The 21,960-nt window shown below is 30.6% G+C and overlaps 1 protein-coding gene across 5 annotated transcripts in view; it reads right to left on the bottom strand.

The window, feature by feature from the left end:
• Positions 1–21,960, bottom strand: part of GRIK2 (glutamate ionotropic receptor kainate type subunit 2) — a 545,286-nt gene that overhangs the window by 24,300 nt on the left and 499,026 nt on the right. For all 5 annotated transcript variants that reach the window (XM_016124557.2, XM_016124559.2, XM_016124558.2 and 2 more), the window contains one exon: positions 8,296–8,521. In XM_016124557.2, coding sequence (XP_015980043.1) covers positions 8,296–8,521 — 226 coding nt within the window. The remainder of the gene's footprint in view (positions 1–8,295; positions 8,522–21,960) is intronic.

Genomic DNA, 21,960 nt, shown 5'->3' with positions numbered 1-21,960 from the left:
CTAGCATGCAAAGTTGGTTGATAATGTCTGTGGTGCAGGCATAGCTTACTGAGACTCATTCTTTTCAGTGACATGAAATCTAGACATATGAAGGAATATACTGTTTCTATAAATATAATTTGACTTTTGGGAGGGTTAATTCAGGCTCTGTAAATTATTAGATCTTGATTTAGCCTTCAAAATCACTTCACCAACATTAAAATCATACTACTTGTGTAATGAAAAAAATAGAATACATTTTAATAGAAAGTTTGACCTGTAGAAAGATGAATAATTTGCATCAATTTTTGTGCATTACATCCAACTAATGAAGACAAATGTATTCAGTCATTTCAGTAAAGCCGAAGAACTGAAGGCCGGCAATTTTATGCATCTATAATAATGAATATTACAATATTTATTATATGATGAATTGGGAATTCTAGAAATGAATGGTGAGCAAAACAAGGAAAAAATATGCTTTTCATACTGATTTCTATTTTGATAAACACTGGCTTATACTTTAAACAAACAACATTCCTCCCCTAGTAACAATTCTACATCTCTCATTTCATCTTATAACAAGAAATAAATAAGCAGGGAAATCTCATGCATTTAACATTAGAAAATAGAAGTGAAGAGATTTCATTGTTTATATCTCAAAGAGGTATACTCATACTATAAAAAGTCAATGATACAACCTATTGTAACATTGTTTTACTTTAGATTATGTCCAAAGGCATTACAATAAGATAAAAGTTACTTGAGAATAATTAATAGGACTATTGCTATTTTGTAATCATTAATATAAATATACTATAAAATGCGTTATAAAGGTAACATTCAAATTCAATTGTAAAATAAAATGTACCCTAATATTTATAACTAAATAGTAAACATGATAGAAATAAAACATATATAACAATTTTTGTGTGATAAAATTGTCTTTAAATTTACCATTAATATTAAAAGGTATTATAAATATATTCAATTTGCATTCATTTTCAGATTTTCTCTTTACAATCTTTATGATTGTATATATTTTAGTAGTTCTAGCACTATGAAGTTAGTAATTTAATTTGGATTTTGTTCATAGAAATAGTCACTGACTGACTAAAACTTACTAATGATTTAACTCCACAAGTAAAATGGTATCAAATGAGATTACAGAAAATATTAGCATCATCAACAATATGCAGAGACTTGAATACAATTCTTTCAATCCTCTGCTCAGCTGACACATAATTCCATATGTTATTGAAGTCGTGAAGAACAAACGAATGAAACGTGCTACTAGCTTTTTGTTAAAAATAAGAATAGTTTTAATGAAACCCTTCATTCACTTTACAGTATTCCTACCAAACTGAACACAGGAAAGCGAAATAACACCAATTGGCCCTAATGGACTTTATCTAGACTGCTGCTTTCCTACCAGCTCATGTACTGCTGAGTCTGCCTAGTCCTCAAAGTGCAATATGCACTCAACATTGGAAAGAGAAACCAGAAAGGCTTTTAGTTCTGCAGTCAGAAGGGAGGAAATGCAGTCCAAAATGCCATTAAAGTAGAAATGCTCCCTGTTTGGATAAAGAGATTATCACCTATGGTGAATTAAGAGGCAAGATTGCAACTGCTCACACATTTTAAATACTTCTTAATGAAAACTGCTGTGATTTGCTTTTTGGCTTTATCACATCCAGAGTATTTTTCCCCCCTTAATTCTTTTGAATGAAAGAGGAAGTTCAGTTAACTTACTATGCATAAGAACACCTAAAACTTCAAAACTCTACCATACAGTAAATGCCACATTAAAATAACATTGCTGCAGTCAGGAAAATTATGAAAGGGATTTAATGTCACTCCAAGCTTAATTAAACCGGATTATGCTTATTTAGCTTTTACTTTCACGTCATTGTTGATTGCTCTACTAAGGTATTTTTATGTAAAGAGATCTTACCTAATTAAATAGCTTATATCTGAGTCATTCAGCAATTTCACAACACACTGGTCAGTAATCATCACACTCAGAGTGATGAATGGTGATGGCAGACCCTTAAATGAATCACACAGGAGGAGGCTTAGCAGGCTAAGTAGTGGATGCAGAATTTTTAGGGAAAAAAAAAGAAAATATGTATAACTTTTGAAATATATCTTATTTCCTACTTCAAAACCTCCTGAGTTTAATTAAGCACACATGCCTCTATGACAGTATCTGAAAATCCGAACAGTAATGTAAGCAAAGGGAGTTCCTCTATTTGATCACATTTACAATATTAGTATAGCTGAAATTTTCATTATGGATTATGGCTCTTGCAGATAAAAACTCAAATTCTGGGGAATTTCTGGAACTGATCTAAATTTCCAGAAATCGAGCCTGTATTGCTCTGCTTTGAATATATTTATCTCACTAACTCTTGCTCAGAAAAGCAAGAGCCTCAAATAACATTTTAAATGTTTAAATGCATTCTTTTTTGTTTTGTTTTGTTTTGGCTTATGATTAACAAAATTTTAAAACTAAGTAAATACAACATAGTATTAGTAATCTACAATATACTTGAGCAATGACGATATAAAAGATAAATGCTAATTGACTAGTCGAGAAATGCAGATTATGATGTTGGTTGAAAGTTTCTGGGAAGTCAGAATCTCATTCAAATATTAGAGTAGCATGCCATCGTGTTTAATGATTAAATAAATATTAATATTTCATGAAGCTGTATTTCTGTCAGAGGTATGACATAGCAAGTCATAAATTACTCCCTGAAATCTTTTTCTCAGAAGTAATGTATTTGAGGAAGTAAAGCGTGAAACACCTCTTTTTGGTTATACGTCTTCAATGAAGTTATATGAGTTACGATCCATCATAATGCACTGATTTAAAAATAATTTTACTTTTATGCCATGTTATGAATGAATAAAATATAATTTGATAAAGTTAAAAATTTAATATTATCAAGTCAAGGAGAAAAAAACAAGTCATATGAATAAGAGAAACAAAAAGTATACTGCAATACCTAGAGGTGAGTGATTTGAATATTTATTCCTTTAAATTTAAATAATCATGTTCAAATTTATTGCAGTCTTGTTTAGGCTAAAATTATATGTTGAATGCATCAAATACTTTTTTAGTAACAATGAAACATTTTAACAAATTTAAATTCAATATTACCTGGCAGTGAAATTTAAAAAAAATATTCTAAAATATTCTCCCTGGTGTATAAATTTGCAAAGTCAATGTTATTCAGATTTCTAAAAATGTTTATTAGTATTTACTGATACATTTACATTAAAATTTCAATAATGTCCTTATAAAAGTTAGAAATTTATCATATGCTATTGCTTAATTTTTTAAAATTTATTTTAATGAAAACATTAATATTTTATACTACTAATCTACAGACTATGAAGAAATGATTCCACTTCGATACATAATCCAACTTGATTTCTGGGAGTTTCTCTTACCAGTGACTTTGCTAATATCGGTAAATATTTTTCAAAATAACTCAGCTTTCTTCAGAAGGGCAAGAGCTGATCAGATCAGCCAAGTTGAACAGGTAAACGGAAAAAAAATATCTACATCCTAAAGCTTATAATTTGTTTTGTTGTCATCATATATACATAAGTTTAAAATTAGAGGAAATAGAAATTCATTGTGCTGTTCCCGGTACTTCCGTCAATTTAAAAAGTTACATTAATATATACTTTATGTATGAATTAATATTTTAGTTGTTTTATATTTTTCCTAATAAGTCAATACCTTTTAGTAAACAAGGTAGAGATGGATCAAAAATTGCTCTTCGTATGATTTCAATAAACTATAATAGAGAGCTTCCTTACAACTAATTCAACTATTATCTTTCTTTTTAAAAATAGTTTTCACATCTGAAATGGATTTTTGAGATTTGTATAGTACACAATTTTGGTTTATTTTTACTAAGCACTTCCTCAAAGCAAGCCAGTGTATAGAGACTATTCCTAGTGCATGGGTATATTATATTTACAAAACAAACAAAAAATTCATTTAAGGTTTTATATTAAGTATAAGTCAAAATTATTTATTTTAGAAACTTTGAAATTATGAGTGCTACTATGTAACTATCATTACTGAAAAATATCTGTACTATCCTCCAAAGTCCTTACATATCTTCCCCAAATCTTACTCAGTTCTCACCACCCCGGATTATTCAGGTTTGTTTAATGAGGTCATCACGTTTAATAGCGAAAGATGCCATGCTTATCATTAGCTCTAAAAGTTATTTATTTGCTCTGTTTGTAAATCTTGCTACACCATCATAATTCCTGATGTAGAATTCATTTGTTCGATAAATAATAACTGAGTGCTCACAGAGTGCAGGCACTATTGTTGTGTGGGTCACAACAACAAAGGGACAAAAATGTCAGTTGTCATCCAGATAATGTAAACCAGTAGAGGATGGTAGAAATAAATGAGAATCTTATCCCTCACGGAAACAACACTGAAAAATGCATCTATTTTTTCCAACTTTTTCCAAATGAAAATATAAGAAAATGGGAGCCTAAAAAAAAATCACTGTTTCCAACCCTTGCAAGTGTTTAAGGCTGTGCCCAATTTTTAAAATTTGTCCTAAAACATCAGCTAACCATATTTCCCATATAGTTTCTAGCCCAATTTTAAACCAAACTCTGGAAATCTGTCAGGCATGTTAATGAAAAATATATATATAAATTTACCATTTAAATAAATCTTAGATTTTCTAGTATAACTCCCTAATTTTCCTAATTAAAAAATAGGAATTTAGTGACCATAAATTTCAAGTGACCCATCTGAGATCACAACAAGTGACAAGGTGAGATCTAGAATATCAGTATGCAGAATACTATATGATGATAGTTTCTAATAGTTCATTATCAGCCTCTTTTCTAAAATATAAATATGCTTATATAACTTTTTATAAAATGAGCATGAGTACACTTGAAATATTAGCCAAGTTCCAAACAAAATGGTACATAAACTTATGAACTTGTTGAGCTCATTATGTAAATATTGACTATGTAAATACTGATGTTCTACTATAACTACGTAGAACATCATGATTTGAGTACTTCATCAACACAATACTAGGGCAAAAAACCCAAGTTTATTTTAAAACATTTTAAAATGATGAGCTCCTCGAACTATAATTATGAAAACAATCATCGTTATACATTTATACTATATTAAAATAATTAAAAACTTTTAAATTAATATATACATTGGCTTTAGAAGGTTTTTCTCTGGTGCAGGCAATAAAGAGGTTCATTTTGTGTGAAGAATTTAAAAACAACAGTATCATCAACTATCACCATGTACAGGCAAGTCAAAACATGTCAAAAATATAATATTCCTCCCTGAAAATATTTTTTATCTATCTACGTTCTAAAAAATTACTGTTGAGTTTTGACAATACAACTCTTATTGAGCTTTGAATTAGCATATATTTAGTTCTTATTCTACTTGGAATATTGCATTCTACTTGCAAATTAATTTGGAGATTTCCCATTATACAGTTCATGTTAATACATGTGGCCTCAGCTATACTTGCATATTTTTGAGAGTAAGAACTCGAGATTGTTTTGTGAGTTTGTTTGTTTGTTTTTCATTTCTACAATGACTGTGGAATCATTATTTTGAGACTACTACATAAATGTAAGAATATGTAGTGTTGTGGGAGCTAGTATCACAAAATTCTCTCAAAGGCAGTTCATACTATGTTGAACTATAATAAATTTCAGAGGACTTTACCAAATATAATGGAATTTAATGTTGAAATTTTGGATGAAGTCATTATGATGAAATTATTCCAAAGAAAGAAAAACTTTCATCAAATTAACATTTATGAAGTTTATTATAAAATGGAATTTTTATGAATCAGTGTCAAAATTTTAAACTATTATATATATGTTAGTTCATGTGAAAGATATTTTTCAAAATTAAGATTAAAAAAATTGAGAGTGAAGATAAATTGACATATAGCTATCATACTTATTAAACATGAATATATAAATATTAGTTGTGGCATAGTCATTGACAAATTTGCAGAAGGCTCAAAAAATTGTAGTGTTATTATTTATTATTGGGATAGGTCAATGACAAGCTGTGAGTGTTTTTCCCTTTCTTTCGAAAAATACATTAATGTAATTAAAACAGGTTAATCTGTTAATTTTTCCTTTCATATAGCATTAGTTTCTGTTTGTGCTGTAACAAGTTACTACTAATTTAGTGGCTTAAAACAACATGAATTTATGATCTCGTAGTTCAGGAGTTCAGAAGTCTTAAAAAGTATCTGCAAGTCTGCATTTCTGTGGCTTCTAGAGAAAAAAAAATGTTTCCTTGCCTTCTAAAAGAACTTCTAAAAGTATTTTGCATTTCTGGCCTTGTTTGGCTCCTTTTTCCATCTTTAATTCAGCAGCATTTTCAAATCTCTTGTCGACCTCTCTCTCTGTCTCCTCTTTCTGTCTCTATTTTTGTCTCCATCATTTTCTCTCTCTCTCTCTTTATATATATATATATATATATATATATATATATATATATATAAAATCAAAATTAATAAAGGAAACTTCAACTAAAATTGGTGGAGGAAAGACCTGTAGAGGGAACTCCCTTGACTTCTCATCCTATGTCAATTACCCCAAATAGGAAGATATCAGCTAAAGACCCCAATAGGAAGAGAAGTACCTTACATTCCCAAAAAGGAAGTTCAATCTCTTTACCATACAAACAGAGGGAAAGTTTTCCTCTTGCACAGCACCAAGCCCAGCCAACTGAAATGGGCCAGCTCAGCCAAGGAGAAGCTATCATCACCTGAACTCTTACTTTTCTCCAATCAAATTTTATTTTCCTCTTGCTGATGACTTCCTTCTCCCATCCTCCTTAGAAAAGGCTTCCATCTTATATAACCACTGGGAGTATCTCTCTGTTTGTTAGATGAGATGCTGCCTGATTCACAAATTGTTTAATAAAGCCAATTAGATCTTAAAATTTATTTAGTTAAATTTTATTTGTTAACAATATATATTTTATTTTCCCCATCATGCTCCAAATGTTTATGTCTCCCATCAAATTTATACATTGAGACCAATCCCAATATGATGGTATTCAGAGATGGAGACTTTGGGAGATACTTAGGTCATGAGGGTGGAATGTTAATAAATGAGATTAGTGCCCTTATAAAATGAACTCCAGAGAGATCCCTTGACTCTTCAGTCATATGAAGATGCATTGAGAAGATGGCTGTCTATTAACCAGGAGTCGGGTCCTCACAAGACACCAAAACTGCTGACACCTTGATCTTGGACTTCTAGCTTCCAGAATTGTGAGAAATAAATTTCTTTGTTTCATAAATCATCTGTTATAGCAATGATACTGAACTAAGACATTCTTTATCTCGCTTCTCCATCATCACGTCTCCTTAACTGTGATTCTGACCCTTGTGCCTCCTTCTTACGAGGACACTTTTGATTGCATTGAACCCATCTGATTAATTCAGCATAATCTCATCTCAAAATACTTCATTTAATCACATCTATAATGTCTCTTTTACCAAATAAATTATCATAGTCACAGGTTCTGGGGATTAGGTTATGAACATTTTGGAGGATCCATTATTATGTCCATCACAAGTGTGCATGTACTGTAATATTATATACTTATGCATTCATTTATTTATGGTATAAATATATACATATACAAAATTCAATAAATCCAAATTTTCACTTTTTGTCTTTTTTTTGGCAATTATTATCTCTTATTTTATTTCATAATTATTATTGAAAATAACTTTGTTACATGAAAGAGGATATTAAGAAGTAATTGACCCTGGGTATCAAATATTCTAGCTATGTTATAGAATAGCTTGCTATGTGTATCCTCTCTTACATAAAATAAAATATTTATGGGAACCATTTGTGGTTCATTCTTTTAGTTAATTTTCTAAGTCAAATACTATATACATAAGCCATAAATCTGAAAAAAAAGTTGCAAAGACTTTACATTATTCATAAAACAGCTTTTAAATGTTGGATTGAAAAGGTTCTATAGGGGGATGTAAGATTTTTCAATATTGATACAGTAAAAATGTCTATTAGCCATTTTGGTAGAAATCAAATTTTCTTTTGTGACTTAAGTCATTTATAAACAGATATCTAAATTGCCTCTCTGGTTTTATACAGCAACAGAATGTAGCAAGATGCATTCATTAAAAGCAAAATTGGTAATGGCATATCAAGGTGCTGTTTTACCCCCATCTCACAGCAACTAAAATTAATGAACAAAGAACAAGTGGCTGACATAAAACATACCCATGGGGGTGCCAACGCCATAACCTTTGGAGTCTATAAGGCCACCAATCTGTGTCAGGTTACAATTCCGCTGGGTTACAAATTCGATGGTTGTTGACTCCATTAGGAAAGCATAATCAGAGGTGAGGACTCGCTGGATTCCTTCTTCATTACTTTTGACAAGCACTGACTGTCTCCTACTACTCATAAAGGCCCACATTTTGTCATATGTGGAGATTTTTGATTTCTGGGGAAAAATAAAATATACAAGAAAGATATTCTTTAGTATCCATGTGACCATACAATATTCAGATGGAATTTGCTATATTTAGTTTACTTATATTACCGTATACCCATATTAATAACAGTGATATCTAAATGGAAAATAAAAATCTGTATAAAAAAGTTTTTCATAGAAATCCATCATCATATTTCCTGCTATAATACAGATTTACTTGATAAATACATCAAAAATGTCTTAATATTCAAAAAATGCAGAAGTAGTAAATCATAGAAGGCAATAAAAAGGAAAATAAACAAGATTAATGAGGAAGGTTTTTTGAGTTTATATCTCACATGAGTGTCTTATGCGAATAATCTCATCTTTCAACATTACTATAACATTAATTTGGAAGAGACAGACACTGGACACCAATTGACACTATAAAACTTCAAGAGGTTATCTTTCCCAATTTGATTGACTGTAAGTCAGATGTCATGTTAACCTCCAAGGATACACAAAAATGTAGGTTGAAGAGAAGAGAGAAATTCATTACAAATAAGGATATTACAAATAAGAATGATTATATTTCCACTGAGATACAATCTGGACACCACAGAACTTCTTTAGCCTGCTTCAGGATGACAAGAAATCTATCATTCATATCTATTAACTAACTAAAGATTTCTGGACCAATAAAATTGAATAGTTTTTATATCCAATTGAAAATTCTCAGTAGGGCTTTCCTTGGATTTCATTAGGAAAATAAATGGGTTTTGTTCAGAAGGCACTGGTAAAACATAAACATGAATAAGATTCACATCTGCTATGAAAAGCTCATCTGTGAAATCCTTGCTCTAGTTTAATTCTTATGCAGATACAAAAAATAATACTGTAGCTATAAACACAAGGAGGATATTCATCATACGGGTTGCACTGCTATAAAAAGCCATAACTATTTTCAAACAAATAGATAAGCAATCTTTTTTACAGCTTAAGCATACTTTTAATCTTGCACGTGCCAGGTCATAAATGTGATATTACCATAATTACTACTAAAAGGCAGGTACACAACAATACTTAGAAAAATTCCAGCACTGTTTCAATGACAAAATGGAAAGAAAATCCTTAAATTTACTGAGAAAAAAACTACAAATACACAAGTGCTTTATAAAATAAGTATAACATTAGGGCTAAGAGTGGGTAGAAATGAAAACTTTTGCTCTCCAGTGAAACTAAAACATGCTAAAAGGCCAACAGTTCAAAGTTTAAAAGAGACCAGCTAAAACATCTAGAATAAAATTATTAGGATTAAAAATTTGTACAGCTATGATAGCATGTCAATTGTTTTCAAGTAAAATTATCAAATATGAGTAATAGAAAAGGGAAATGAAATAAATATTTAAGATTATAATAAAATTATTTTTGGAATAATTAAGACCAATAGTGAGATTTTGCATAGACTCAGTTGTTTGTTCAAATCAGTAACATAATTAGAACAAGTTCATTTCATTTCAAGGGTAAAAATTTTTCTCCTAATGCTTTGGATTAAGTAAAGCCTAAATACAAAATTAAATCAAAATTAAATCTCACCTGCAGATCAAAGGAATTTTATGTAAAAAAATAAAATTGGATACAGTTTTTGGTTTAGTAAATCTGTGACTGACACTAGATAAATAATTGATAAATGATAACACTAAAATTGATGTAATCAAAATGGCACACTCATCACTTCAGAATTTAAAATGTAACATTTTTCTTATTCTACATTGCTTTTTAAGTATCTCTTATTTGATTGACTTCTGATTTTCAGGAATCTATTATCTATGATTTTTGTACAGCTTTACACAGCTTTCCTGTCTGATGAATTATTATTCTTATAATTGTGGAATAATTCTTATAAATGTGTGGATAAAAAGTCACACAAATTATTTTATTTCTAATAATAAAAATAAAAAACTCAAAATATTTCAATTTAGAAATATTAAATCTGCTTCTCACACACATTCTATGTGACTTGTTTGCTTTTGTTGTTGTTATCATTCTTTGACTACAATTTCCAATTTAGCACGGTTACTTATTTGCACCTCCAAGTTATGGATATAAAACAGAACTTGGCAGAAAAGATATGGAAGATATGATTAAAAGTCATCACTACCTTTGTAGACTTGAAAAAAAATATATTCAGAGAAAAAAATACATATGAAAAATCTGATATCAAATATGAACAGCTCAAATGAATTATTAGAAAATAAAGTTTAAAAATCTACAGAAAAGTAGAATAAAAAGTTAAAAATACAGAAGGAAGAAAAAAATATGCCCCAAGGAAGTAACAAAAACTGATATTTGAAGGTTGAATCCATGTCAACTATATAATGAGAGGTGAAGAATCTTCTAAACAGAAAAAATCAGTTAAGAGCTGCTATTTTAGATATGAATTTTATAGGTTGAGCTAATTGAAGGAAATATTCTTTGGCTGAGTCAAGGAGTATGGTGTTAGAAGATGACAGAGAAATAGATAAGGATGACCAAGATGATCAAGATGACCTTACCATGTCCCTCAGCTTTCTAGACTTTAGGCTTCTTCCTGCTTCCAGTACTCTGACTTCACTCTTACCTAGGCCCTTACAGAAGTCAGATGGTCTAACCACTGGATTCCCTTCCCTCATTTTTCTTAGATCATTTACTTTAGAACATGTGTAATTATAAATGATTTTTTTTTTCACCTTTGAGCTATAAATCTTTTTAAAATCCTCTTGTCACTTATATAATCCAGGGCTGTCTTTCTCAAGGGCCAAAAAGCCAATATTTTATAATCAAAGAAGATAGTGTACCTATCGTCCTGTGTCTGTGGGAGGATAGAAGCCTAATTCATGCAGGAACCTTGCTCCAAATTGTAAAACTACCTCCTGTCATGAAGATATTAGAAGTTTATTTTGTGTGTGTGTGAGGCCAATTAGCTAACACAATGGCTATGATATTCCCAACCACAGTTTGAAAAATCTCTTCTACCTTTAAAAACTCTCATTGCAGCCCTTAAAAACTCTCCCATTTCAGTAGAGTTGACCTCAGACTAAGTTCTGGCCTCTTTCTCTTAATGCAATAGCCTTGAATCAAGTCTTTCTTGCCTATTTGATTGAATTTGTCCAATTTGTTCAATTTTGAATTTCAATGTATGGCAGAGAAGACTGAGTCTGCAAAGGAGACAAAAAAAGAATGAACAGAGATTTAAAAAGAAAATCTGGATATTGTGGTACAGTCAAAGCAAGAGGATATTCAGTGGTTACCTGCAGTGATTTGCCAAAAAAAAAAAAAAAAAAAAAAAGTCATACAACGGGAACTAAATCATGTGCTTGGATTGGGCAACAGAGAGTTCTTTGATTATTCTAGCAAGAGCTAATTTAGCAGAGTAGAGCACTTAGAAGTAATGTGGAAGTAAAAGGGAGCCAGTAAATGCCAAAAAGTAAAAAAGTAATTAGAAAGTAGGACACTGAAGAAGAGGAAATGCAGGGCAGTACAAAGAAAGGTATTTTGGTTTAAGTAAGATTTTCAAAGACTAAAGAGATTCAAGCATGTTTAAAATCAAATGGAGAAAGTTTTAGGAAAAAAAAAAAAGAACATGCCAGCGAAAGAAAAACCAATAACACAAAGTTTCAAATAAGGTAAATCTCAAATAAAATAAAAGAGGATTTAAAATACTGCAATTGGCTTGACCTCTGAATTCAAATATTTATGAACACATGTAGAATTATACTTATACTCTAAGCTAAATTTATTTTCAATAAAATAGAAAATTGTTGAATGTTTTCAAAGTAAAATAGACTATAGTATCTGTAAAGTTAAAATCAACAGATAGAAGCTGCATGAGTTAAAGATTAGTAATCAAAATTAATTCAATGTCAATAAGGAAGTAAGTAAAAGTAGAATTAATCATATATGAGTATGTTGAGTGTGAAAATTGTATGCAAATTTAGAAGGAAGGAATACCAGGGTGCAGTATAAAGTTTGATGATGAAAGACATGTTGAAAGACTGTTGTATTCAATCTCCTATTATGATGATTCGTTTTATTCATGGATAGCTACTGATCATTGCCAAATAATGTGATAAATTCAATAACAGCAATTAAGCTGCTGAGCTAAAATGTGCACAGGATTTGAAGGTGCCTTGGACCACAGTGATGAAGAGAAGAATCAAGATAAAACATTAGGAAAGACTCAGGAACTGGGACACAACTTGGCCCTGTGCATTGCTACTGCCAAATTGATTAGAAAAGACTGTCTTATTTAAGAGAAATATGAAAAAAAAAAAAAAGTCAGGTAAGAAGCTAAGCATGAAATAATATCATTCTCTGTAAAGAGAGAATTGAGATAATGACAAATTAGAGCCTAACAGAGAAGCTGCTCAACTAGAGTATAACCAAGTAAAAGATTACTAAATTAGTGTAAGGGGTGGGGGAACATAAAGAGAATCTTGTTTTACTCCGTTATTTCACAGATGAGAATGCTACAGATACTTGATAAGGAAAAAAAAAAATACCAGAAAAGGTAGATTTGCAAAGTGAAAAATGATGCTAGAATGTATGACATCATGATTTTATACACTTAATTATATAGCAAACTAACTTCTTGGGCAAAAATGTATTACCCTTACAGTTATGTTGTACATAGTAATTTAGATAAAGTCAAGTAAACAAATCAAATCATATCTCAGAGATATTGCTTGAAATGCATATAAAAATTAGAGCATTGCAGAGAAAAAGCATATTTAAAATTTTCTAAATAAAATCAACTTATTTTCTCCTGCATCTTAACCTTGTCGCACTGCATAGTAGAATCAATTTCTTTTTCTTTTCTTTCTTTTTTCTTTCTTTCTTTCTTTCTTTCTTTCTTTCTTTCTTTCTTTCTTTCTTTCTTTCTTTCTTTCTTTCTTCCTTCCTTCCTTCCTTCCTTCCTTCCTTCCTTCCTTCCTTCCTTCCTTCCTTCCTTCCTTCCTTCCTTCCTTTCTTTCTTTGTGCTCCCCATTAAAGACACTTTTTTTTCTATGTTAGATCATATGGATTTAGGATGTCAATTTTAGCAGTGTTTATTTTATCAAAATGCTGAGGCTTGTAAGTTGATTGGATTTCTGCTGTACCAGCACAAAACAAATAAAACAAGTTCATAAGGCACTGTCTTTTTATAATAGCAGTTTTCCTAAGCTATAAAACATCGGCAAAAGAATTTAAAAAATATTCTTGTCAAGAATAAACTTACAAAGAATAAGAAATATGCTTTTTGAAATTCACAGATGCTGAACGATTTTGTGCTTTAAAAAGAACATTCAGTATAAACACCTAAAATATTTTAAACATATATCTAACGATTTAAAACTTAAGAATAAGCGTTAGTTTCTGACACCACTCTAAATGAAGTTTGCAGCCTGAAATCATTTGGCTCTTTGCAGTCTTAAATAACTTAATAGTTTTAGGCAACTCTGTTTCCAACTATTTTGGAGAGAGATTTTAAAACTGGTAAGATATTACTGTAAGAATAGTGCTTTGAAATTTTATATCTATTCTATCTGAAATGTTATGAGAGTTAATAAAGTAAGGGTTATTATTATATCATTTGCATAGATCTTTTTTTTCCTATTGGGGGGCAACATATTTTATAAATACAAATCCATCTTCTTTAAAAAAAATAGTCTTTGGCTTAAATTGCTTGACTATATGAATAAATTCTTCACCTCTGTTTATTTTTCTTGCTGTCAAATATTAATTAAAATATAAGAACAATCTTGTGCTCATTGGACCTGTTTTAGAAGACTTTCAGAGAGCCTAAACTATAATAAGAAAATAATAGTATCAATATTTGCATGACTTCTGGAAGCAAGAATTTAAAATTAACTTTTTAAGTATGTTCTAGAAGAAAGTTCATTTTCATGAATGAGATGGAAAACATTTAACATTAATCTTGTTTGAAATATTAGAACCACAAAGCATAACCAGTACAAAGAAAATTCAGTACTATTTTGTAACATGGTTTACTTTATATGATATTAGAAGTGTTGACTGCAACTCAGAGTCTTTAACAAAGTTAATCAGGTGGTATAACACCCAAAGCATCTGGAAGTAACCTAAAAAACACCTTATCTTAGAAACCTATTTATTTCTATTAAAAAGAATTCATCAAGAAATGTTTTATCTCCTAAACCACAAGGTCTGAAAGAATTAGTTGAACTTTGGTGTAAGGATAAATATGATAAAATATCTAAAAGAAAAAACAGTAATTTTTGATCATTTTTTATAATTATTTATGTAAATTTGGTAGTATTATATTTGGCACTTAATCAAATTATTTCTTTTCAATAAATTCCACATGATCAGTTTTATTTCTAACATTAACTTTAATATTTTGTTATAAATGCTATAATCTAAGTTTGTTTTGAAAAGTCACATGTAATAGTTCCTTATAGGTGGTTTGAAAAATGTTCATAACAAGGTCTCCCTTGGTAAAGGAGAATTTGGCTGAGATTTACATTTTAATTTTTATTACAGTAAATAAATTACCAACAATACTGGAACATATGTGCTAGGTAAGAACAGCTGAGCCCTATCTGGACTCATCTGACCTTGGTCACTAGGAAATTAGAGTTAATTCAGGAAAACAGGACTGAAGCCATATGGGGTTCATATCAGAGGTGGATCTGAGGCTAGTGCAGTGATCTGAAAGCATTTGGTTGTTAGCAAACCTGTCAGTCCTTGGAATAATTCTGGCAGTTTTATCTTAAAGCGTCCGCAATCTCTTAAATCAGGATATTTGAAGGAAAGAACAATGAAACAGAGAATTGCTCTTCTCCATGTTACCGAGAGTTAAGAGAGAAATAAGAGAGAACATTATAAGTGAGCATAATATGATGGGTAGCAAGTTTAAAACAATTTGGTGCAGTTAAAGGCAGTTATCATTTTTAGGGAGTTGAACAAGTATTTGATAGTACATTCTGCACTATTCCAAATCACTGATGATTCTTCTGGTTATTGTATTTTATTCTTTAAATGAGATTTCTTAAATTTTCCTGGTAAGATGTTTTCTTTTGTTACAAATAATAGTAATCAGAAATACATTTTACTGTTGTTTTGGCAAGTTAAAAAAATATATACAAGAAAACTTGACATCAGTGGGTGAACCTTGAATAAGCCAGTTTCTCAGACCTACCCTAATAAAAAGCTTTCCCACCAATTTCACAGAAATGTTATAAGACATAAATGAGAAAATCTACATAAATTGGCTTTAACAAGCTATAATACTCTTTAAATATAAAGGATTTTATTCTTATTGCAAGTTTTATGTAATCAATCAATGGAGAAGAATAGTAACTCTATGCTAAAATTGTAGAATATGCCAGATTCTTATATTTATGCCTTTATTTTTTGTAAAATTCATTAATTTTTAGGAATATGAAAATATGCTACCTGGCCCTAGTGAGCAAGATCAGGTAAAGCACCCTGAGCCCTTGCTGAGTGAGGATCATAAACCAACATGGCTTATTACATGAGACCTTTCTAGTTACAAAGCCTCGGGGACACAAGGATTTTATTTTTAATCTCAGCTCATTCTATCGAATGATTCACTAGCTTACTCATTCACTCACTTGTTATTTCATTCTAATATTTATTGAGCACCGGCTTAGTGCAAAAGACGGTGGCAGGCATTGTGAAGGCAGAGATTAACTAAACAGATCATGCCCCTGTCCTGGCAAAGCTTAAAGTCTCCTAATGCATGGCAAGTAAACTTAGAATTATCAAATGGTGTGATAACTACCATGACAAATGACAGCTGAAATGTAAACTAAATTGATGAGGGAAGTATGATAGAAAGTCAAAGAAAGTAATTCCCATTCTTTAAGATTCAAATTAGTCACAATTTTGCTGGTCTCTTACTCCTCTCTGCAATTGAAATTCTGACCAAAAACAAATTTAAAAAATCAACATTTGAAATTAAAATAATTATTGTTTTCACTTTGCCAGAACCTTTTCTATGGTTTCTAAACTTTATTGGAAGGTAATGCAGACATTATGACGTGTATATATCTGTGACCTTATGCACATTAAACTATACACAAAATGGTATATATATTTTTTTACTATTTGCTGTAAACTTACATACATTAAAATATATACAAATGTATTTTTTTCTAAATAATAAATAAATAACCTGAGTTGGGTCCCGGGAATCTGAGGAACAAGAGATGAACCACTCTAAACACATCTCCATCTATTGCCCGATAAGCCTATTTGATCAAATAATCATGAATTTAATACGTATAAAGTAATCATAACGATGACTATATAAATCACTAATCTGAGGTATATTTTAAATAGAAAAACCACACTCTAACCTAGGGACTTGAAATGGCTATTTTCTTCAGCTGGAATGTACTTTCCTTGCACATATGTGTGCCTCACTTCATCTCCCTCTGATCACCATTTCAAGAGAGCTTCCAATATTTACCCCTATTTACAATTCTAATTCCACACCACAGATATGCCTCCTACTTTATTTTTATCTACAGTATTTAATAACTAGGTAGAATATTGTATATTTCCTATTTTTACTTAAGTATCTGTTTATTTTTTATCTCCATACAGTATAAGATAAATTCCATGAAGTCAGAGATTTTTGTCTTATTTTGTTCATCTCTATAGCCCTTATACTTAGAGCAGTGCCTGGTATATAGTAGGTATCAGCAAATATTTATTGAATAAATAAGCAAAAAAATGCATAAATGGATGAATAAAGGTGTTCTATCTATTATGCTGGAGTTTCAAAGACAGGGGTATTAGTTTCAGCTCTGGGTTACCAAGCTAAGTGATATTTGAAGAGTTAATTTCATCTCTCTAGAACTCAATTTGCTCATCTGTAGAAATAAATGGTAAGCTATATAAATGATAAGATATATTTCATCAGAGTTGGTCTAAATAACCATATATATTTAGAAGAACTAGGTTCATTTACTTCTTTTATATTCTGTTCATGGCTTAATTTAATAAAAAGAAAATACCACTGGCCTAGTTTCAAAGAAAAGCATAAAGAAAGCCATATCATTGCACTGCAAAATAATTTTAAGCTCTATTTCAATGTTAAATTATAGTTTTAATGTATTCATAACAGTTCTAAAATGTATTTCACATTCCACATATCTCAGAGATGGGAAGTAGGATGCATATCCTCTTTGCTGCCCCACGCCCCACCCCCCACCACTACTAAATCATCACTGCCCTATTCCCTTTTGAAAATAAACCAAGGCACAAAACCTTTATCTTTTAAGACTCAAGCCATACAGTCTTACTACCTGATTCTTCCTACTACAATCTTCTATTCTTCTATTCATATTCTGGATATGGCCATCATTCATAGAATATTATAGTACCCAGATAATCGTCTTTCCTTGGTGATGAACTTGTAAATGTTTAACAATCAGCTCTTTGGAAAAAGGCAAAAGGGCTAGATTTGTAGTGTTTTCTGTTGTTTTTTTTTTTTTTTGCTTTGCTTTTTTTTTTTTTTTATGGTTTAAATATTCCCACTATTGTCAATTTTAAAGCTAAGGACACATTATTGACCAAACTATAAAATTCCTGAATATTTAATTTCTGCAGGTTAGTACAAACCAGTTCCAGTATACCACTACTTCTCCTTCACCGAAAGTCCTAAGTGATTTCTCTGTTGCTTGACAATCATTTCTAATGACTTTCTTGGTAGCACCTTAGTCTCCCAAGTACAGTCATTTAACATATTTGTCAACACCTGAATTTGCTTTACTTCAAAATCAATTACTGAAATATCCTACTCTGTGATTATAATTCCTTCCTATACAATTCAATTACTTTGCTGCTCACATTTTCCAATCTCACTCATGCCCATTAAACACCTGCATTCCAATTCATTAGCTCCTTCTACTTCTTTATATTCCACATTGTTCAAATGTGTGTCCGTGATCTCTCATTTCAAAATTATTGTTGCTAATATCCTAAACTCATTAAACTTTTTTTCTTTGAACCACCTAACTTAAACTCAACTCTAAATAAATCCACTATCCACTTCCTCTGTTTATGGCAGCACAGCATTATTAGAAAACGTCATACTGCAAAATGTGAAGCTCAAGTAGATGTTCGACACTGCCCAGAAAGTATATTTCTTTCAATTTATTCTCTACAATGCTTGTCTCAGTCATATTGGCATTTAATTTTGCCAATTGGCATTTAATTTTTTCCTTTCCAGAAATTCATGCCTTCTGTGAACATTTCTTGATGGGGTAGATTCAGTTGGCATGTTCCCTGTGCCTTCATAGACTAATTTTATGTTCTCATAGTACATTGTAGCCAACCTTTGCAGTATTTAATTGTGCATTCTATTTAATGATTATTTGATTAATTTTTGTATTCTTCATGACTATCATTGAGTCATGGTTTGGAGGTATATCCCTATACCTGGTACGGGCACTGACAGAAATGCACTCAATAAAACTTTGAAAGAATGGAATGCACTAATGAAAAGATAAAAAGACAATTACTATGAATCATAAAGTTATTATAAAAGATATAATATCAGTGAAGATGCATCTTAAGGAAAAATTCAATAATACATTTTTATTAATCCTAAGATATTAACTATACATAAAGATATTAAATAGCTAAAGGAAATATTAGTATCAATCATAAATATTTATCAATTTGCTTTTCATGCCAATAAGTTTAAATAACAGGCTAATTACCATTAATATTGTAATCCATTATAGAAAGACTTGGTCAATATTGCTACTGATAATATAAATAATAGATTTTCTTAAAACTGCTCTCAACTGAGAACTCATTATGTATAAAATGCTATGCTAAGCATTTTAAGAACATGATATTATTTAAATCCTCACATCTCTGTGAGATACATTTTGTGGTACCCATTACAAAGATAAGAAAAGTGAGGTTAGGGTAAACATCTAGCACAAGGTTTAAGACAGATTATTAATTTATGTGCTAAAGCAAGTTGCTGTGAGTTATAATAGTAGACAATTTTGCTAAAATTGCTTTCTATAATTAGTCATTAGTATTATTTAAGGCAGTGATTTAGAGATAAGTCAAAATATACTTTCCAAAATGAGTATTATAAGATGAAGCAAAAAAATGCAAGGCAATAGATTTAAGTTAACAGATTAACTAATTAAGTTTAACAAGAATCCTCCCCAAAACACTTTTGCAAAAGAATGATATATGTAATGAAACCTCCAAAACACACACACACACACACACACACACACACACACACACACACACACACGTGCATGCACACACACACAATACAAAAAGAAAAAAAAATGGAATGATATGCATATCACCATTGAGTTGAATTATATTCAAAAAACATCCTTTGAAACTCCAAAAGAAATGATAATATCATATATGTTAAGTGATTCCTAAATAAAGCTAAATTTAATCACGAGGATGGTAAGAATAGTTTGAGTGTGTGCATTGTGTGTGATATATTGACAACCAGTTCAACGTCCACAACATCCCCTAAGCAGGCTTAATCTCACTAGGAAGCGAAGGAAGACTATTTTAAGTAGGTCAAGGCTAAAACTAATCTAATCCCAAGCCAATTTATTTGGAACATGAGTAAGTATCCATCATTTGCCAACATGAGGTTCTACCAGGCAGCAGTGCCAAGAATAGGTAAGGCAAGGTAAATACGGTTATATGGTTTATTATTTTAAACTATTGTCTATTAAAGGCATAGGAAGAAACAACTTACGTGTTGGTTAGAATCTTAACACTTTTGTATTTAACTTAAATTGGATTCCACATGACTTCATACTCCGTTTTGACACAAATATCTACTAGAATCTTCTATATGAACACAGAGAGGAGACAAGTAGGTCATGTGTGTCTATTCCTCTAATTAGTATTCACTTCTCATCATCCAATAATTGTTGCAATTTAGTATAGATTTTTGATTTGCCTTTTATATTTTGTCTCAGTCATATTGACATTTAATTTTGCTTTTTCCACCCAGGTATTCAGTTTGTTACCTATCTACATTTTTAAAAAATAACTTCTCATGTCTGAGTTCAAGTGCCATACCTGAATGACTACAAGTCTAATTCCATTTTATTTTCTGCTTGCAAAAGCTTGAACTTTACTTCTTTACAGTAGGCTCCAAGATAGGGTTTCCATGTCGTACCTCTTTCTCCACAGACACACTCAGAAAGACTAAACCACAACAAACTTATTATACCAGGGACCTGTGTTGTTTTCCAAATAGGTCCAATCTTGAACTTCATTTGATCACAGATAATCTTCTATGTAATCCATAGAAATTTCAACTTCTCTTCCAGATGAAATGCTCACATTTTCAGACTGGATTATCAAAGTATAAAGTACAATAGTATGTTTTAAAAATTCCAAACAAGTAAACCAGACTTCCAAAGAGTAGTTACAGAAAATATATCTGTACATGTGTGTATGCTCCTATTTATTTAATCAGTCTATTTAACAAATTTTAGAATAACAAATAACTACTTAACTGAAAAATTTATCTTTCCTCTAATTCATTTAACAAAGTACATAAAACTTTTTTTATCATGCTTTAGGACTTTAAGTGTACATAATGATTTGTCAAGTTACAACAAAACAAAAAGACCCACTTAAAAGAAAAAAAGTTAATTTAAAAACTAGAGACAAGAATTATTCTTGACAATATAAATAAAATTAAAAAATAATGTAGTTTGTTTAAATCAATATTGTCTATCTATACTTATAAAAATTGAGAAAATTTTCTGACATATTTATATTCATAGCTTTTATCTTTAAATATGTTGTTGGCATCAGTCTGGCCATATTGCAGTTGAAACAAAGAAAGGTATATGCTACTATTTAAAACACAGAACTGGCTCACACTCACAAAACTAACTTTTAAATTGGAAATACATTTTAGATGGGTTTAGAAGTTTCAAGGGCACTTTAAAAAATTCTAACAATAATTTAGCCTTCTCCATACATACGCATGGGAACTCGGCTATGACTAAAAATGCATAAAATTAGATATGGATGAATTTAGTTAAATAAAAAAAAATCAACTGAAAATATGGTGCAAAATAAAAATATTAAACTAACTTAGGAATGTGAATAAAAATGCCAATAAATCTCTAAAAAGACAACACAGAAATGTGAGTACAGATTTTTGTGGAATGTATTTTCCTGACCCAGTTCTATCCTCTGGCCCTTGTTTTCCTTGTGTCTTCAATCTCTATTTTAAATGTATGCTTCCTTGTATTTTATGCATCTTTATAAGCTGCCTTCAATTCTCTCTGAAATGAGAGAATAATTACATAAACCTATCAACAACAAAAAAAGAAACTCAGTCAGATGCAAGAAACATGGCGGAGTGAGAGAGGTCTCCAGATCTCTTCCTTTGAAACAATAATAAGTGGAACATC

The sequence above is a fragment of the Rousettus aegyptiacus genome, unplaced genomic scaffold (assembly GCF_014176215.1).
Source record: "Rousettus aegyptiacus isolate mRouAeg1 unplaced genomic scaffold, mRouAeg1.p scaffold_m13_p_1, whole genome shotgun sequence".
Taxonomy (NCBI): Eukaryota; Metazoa; Chordata; class Mammalia; order Chiroptera; family Pteropodidae; genus Rousettus; species Rousettus aegyptiacus.
This window is presented reverse-complemented; position numbering and strand designations above follow the sequence as displayed.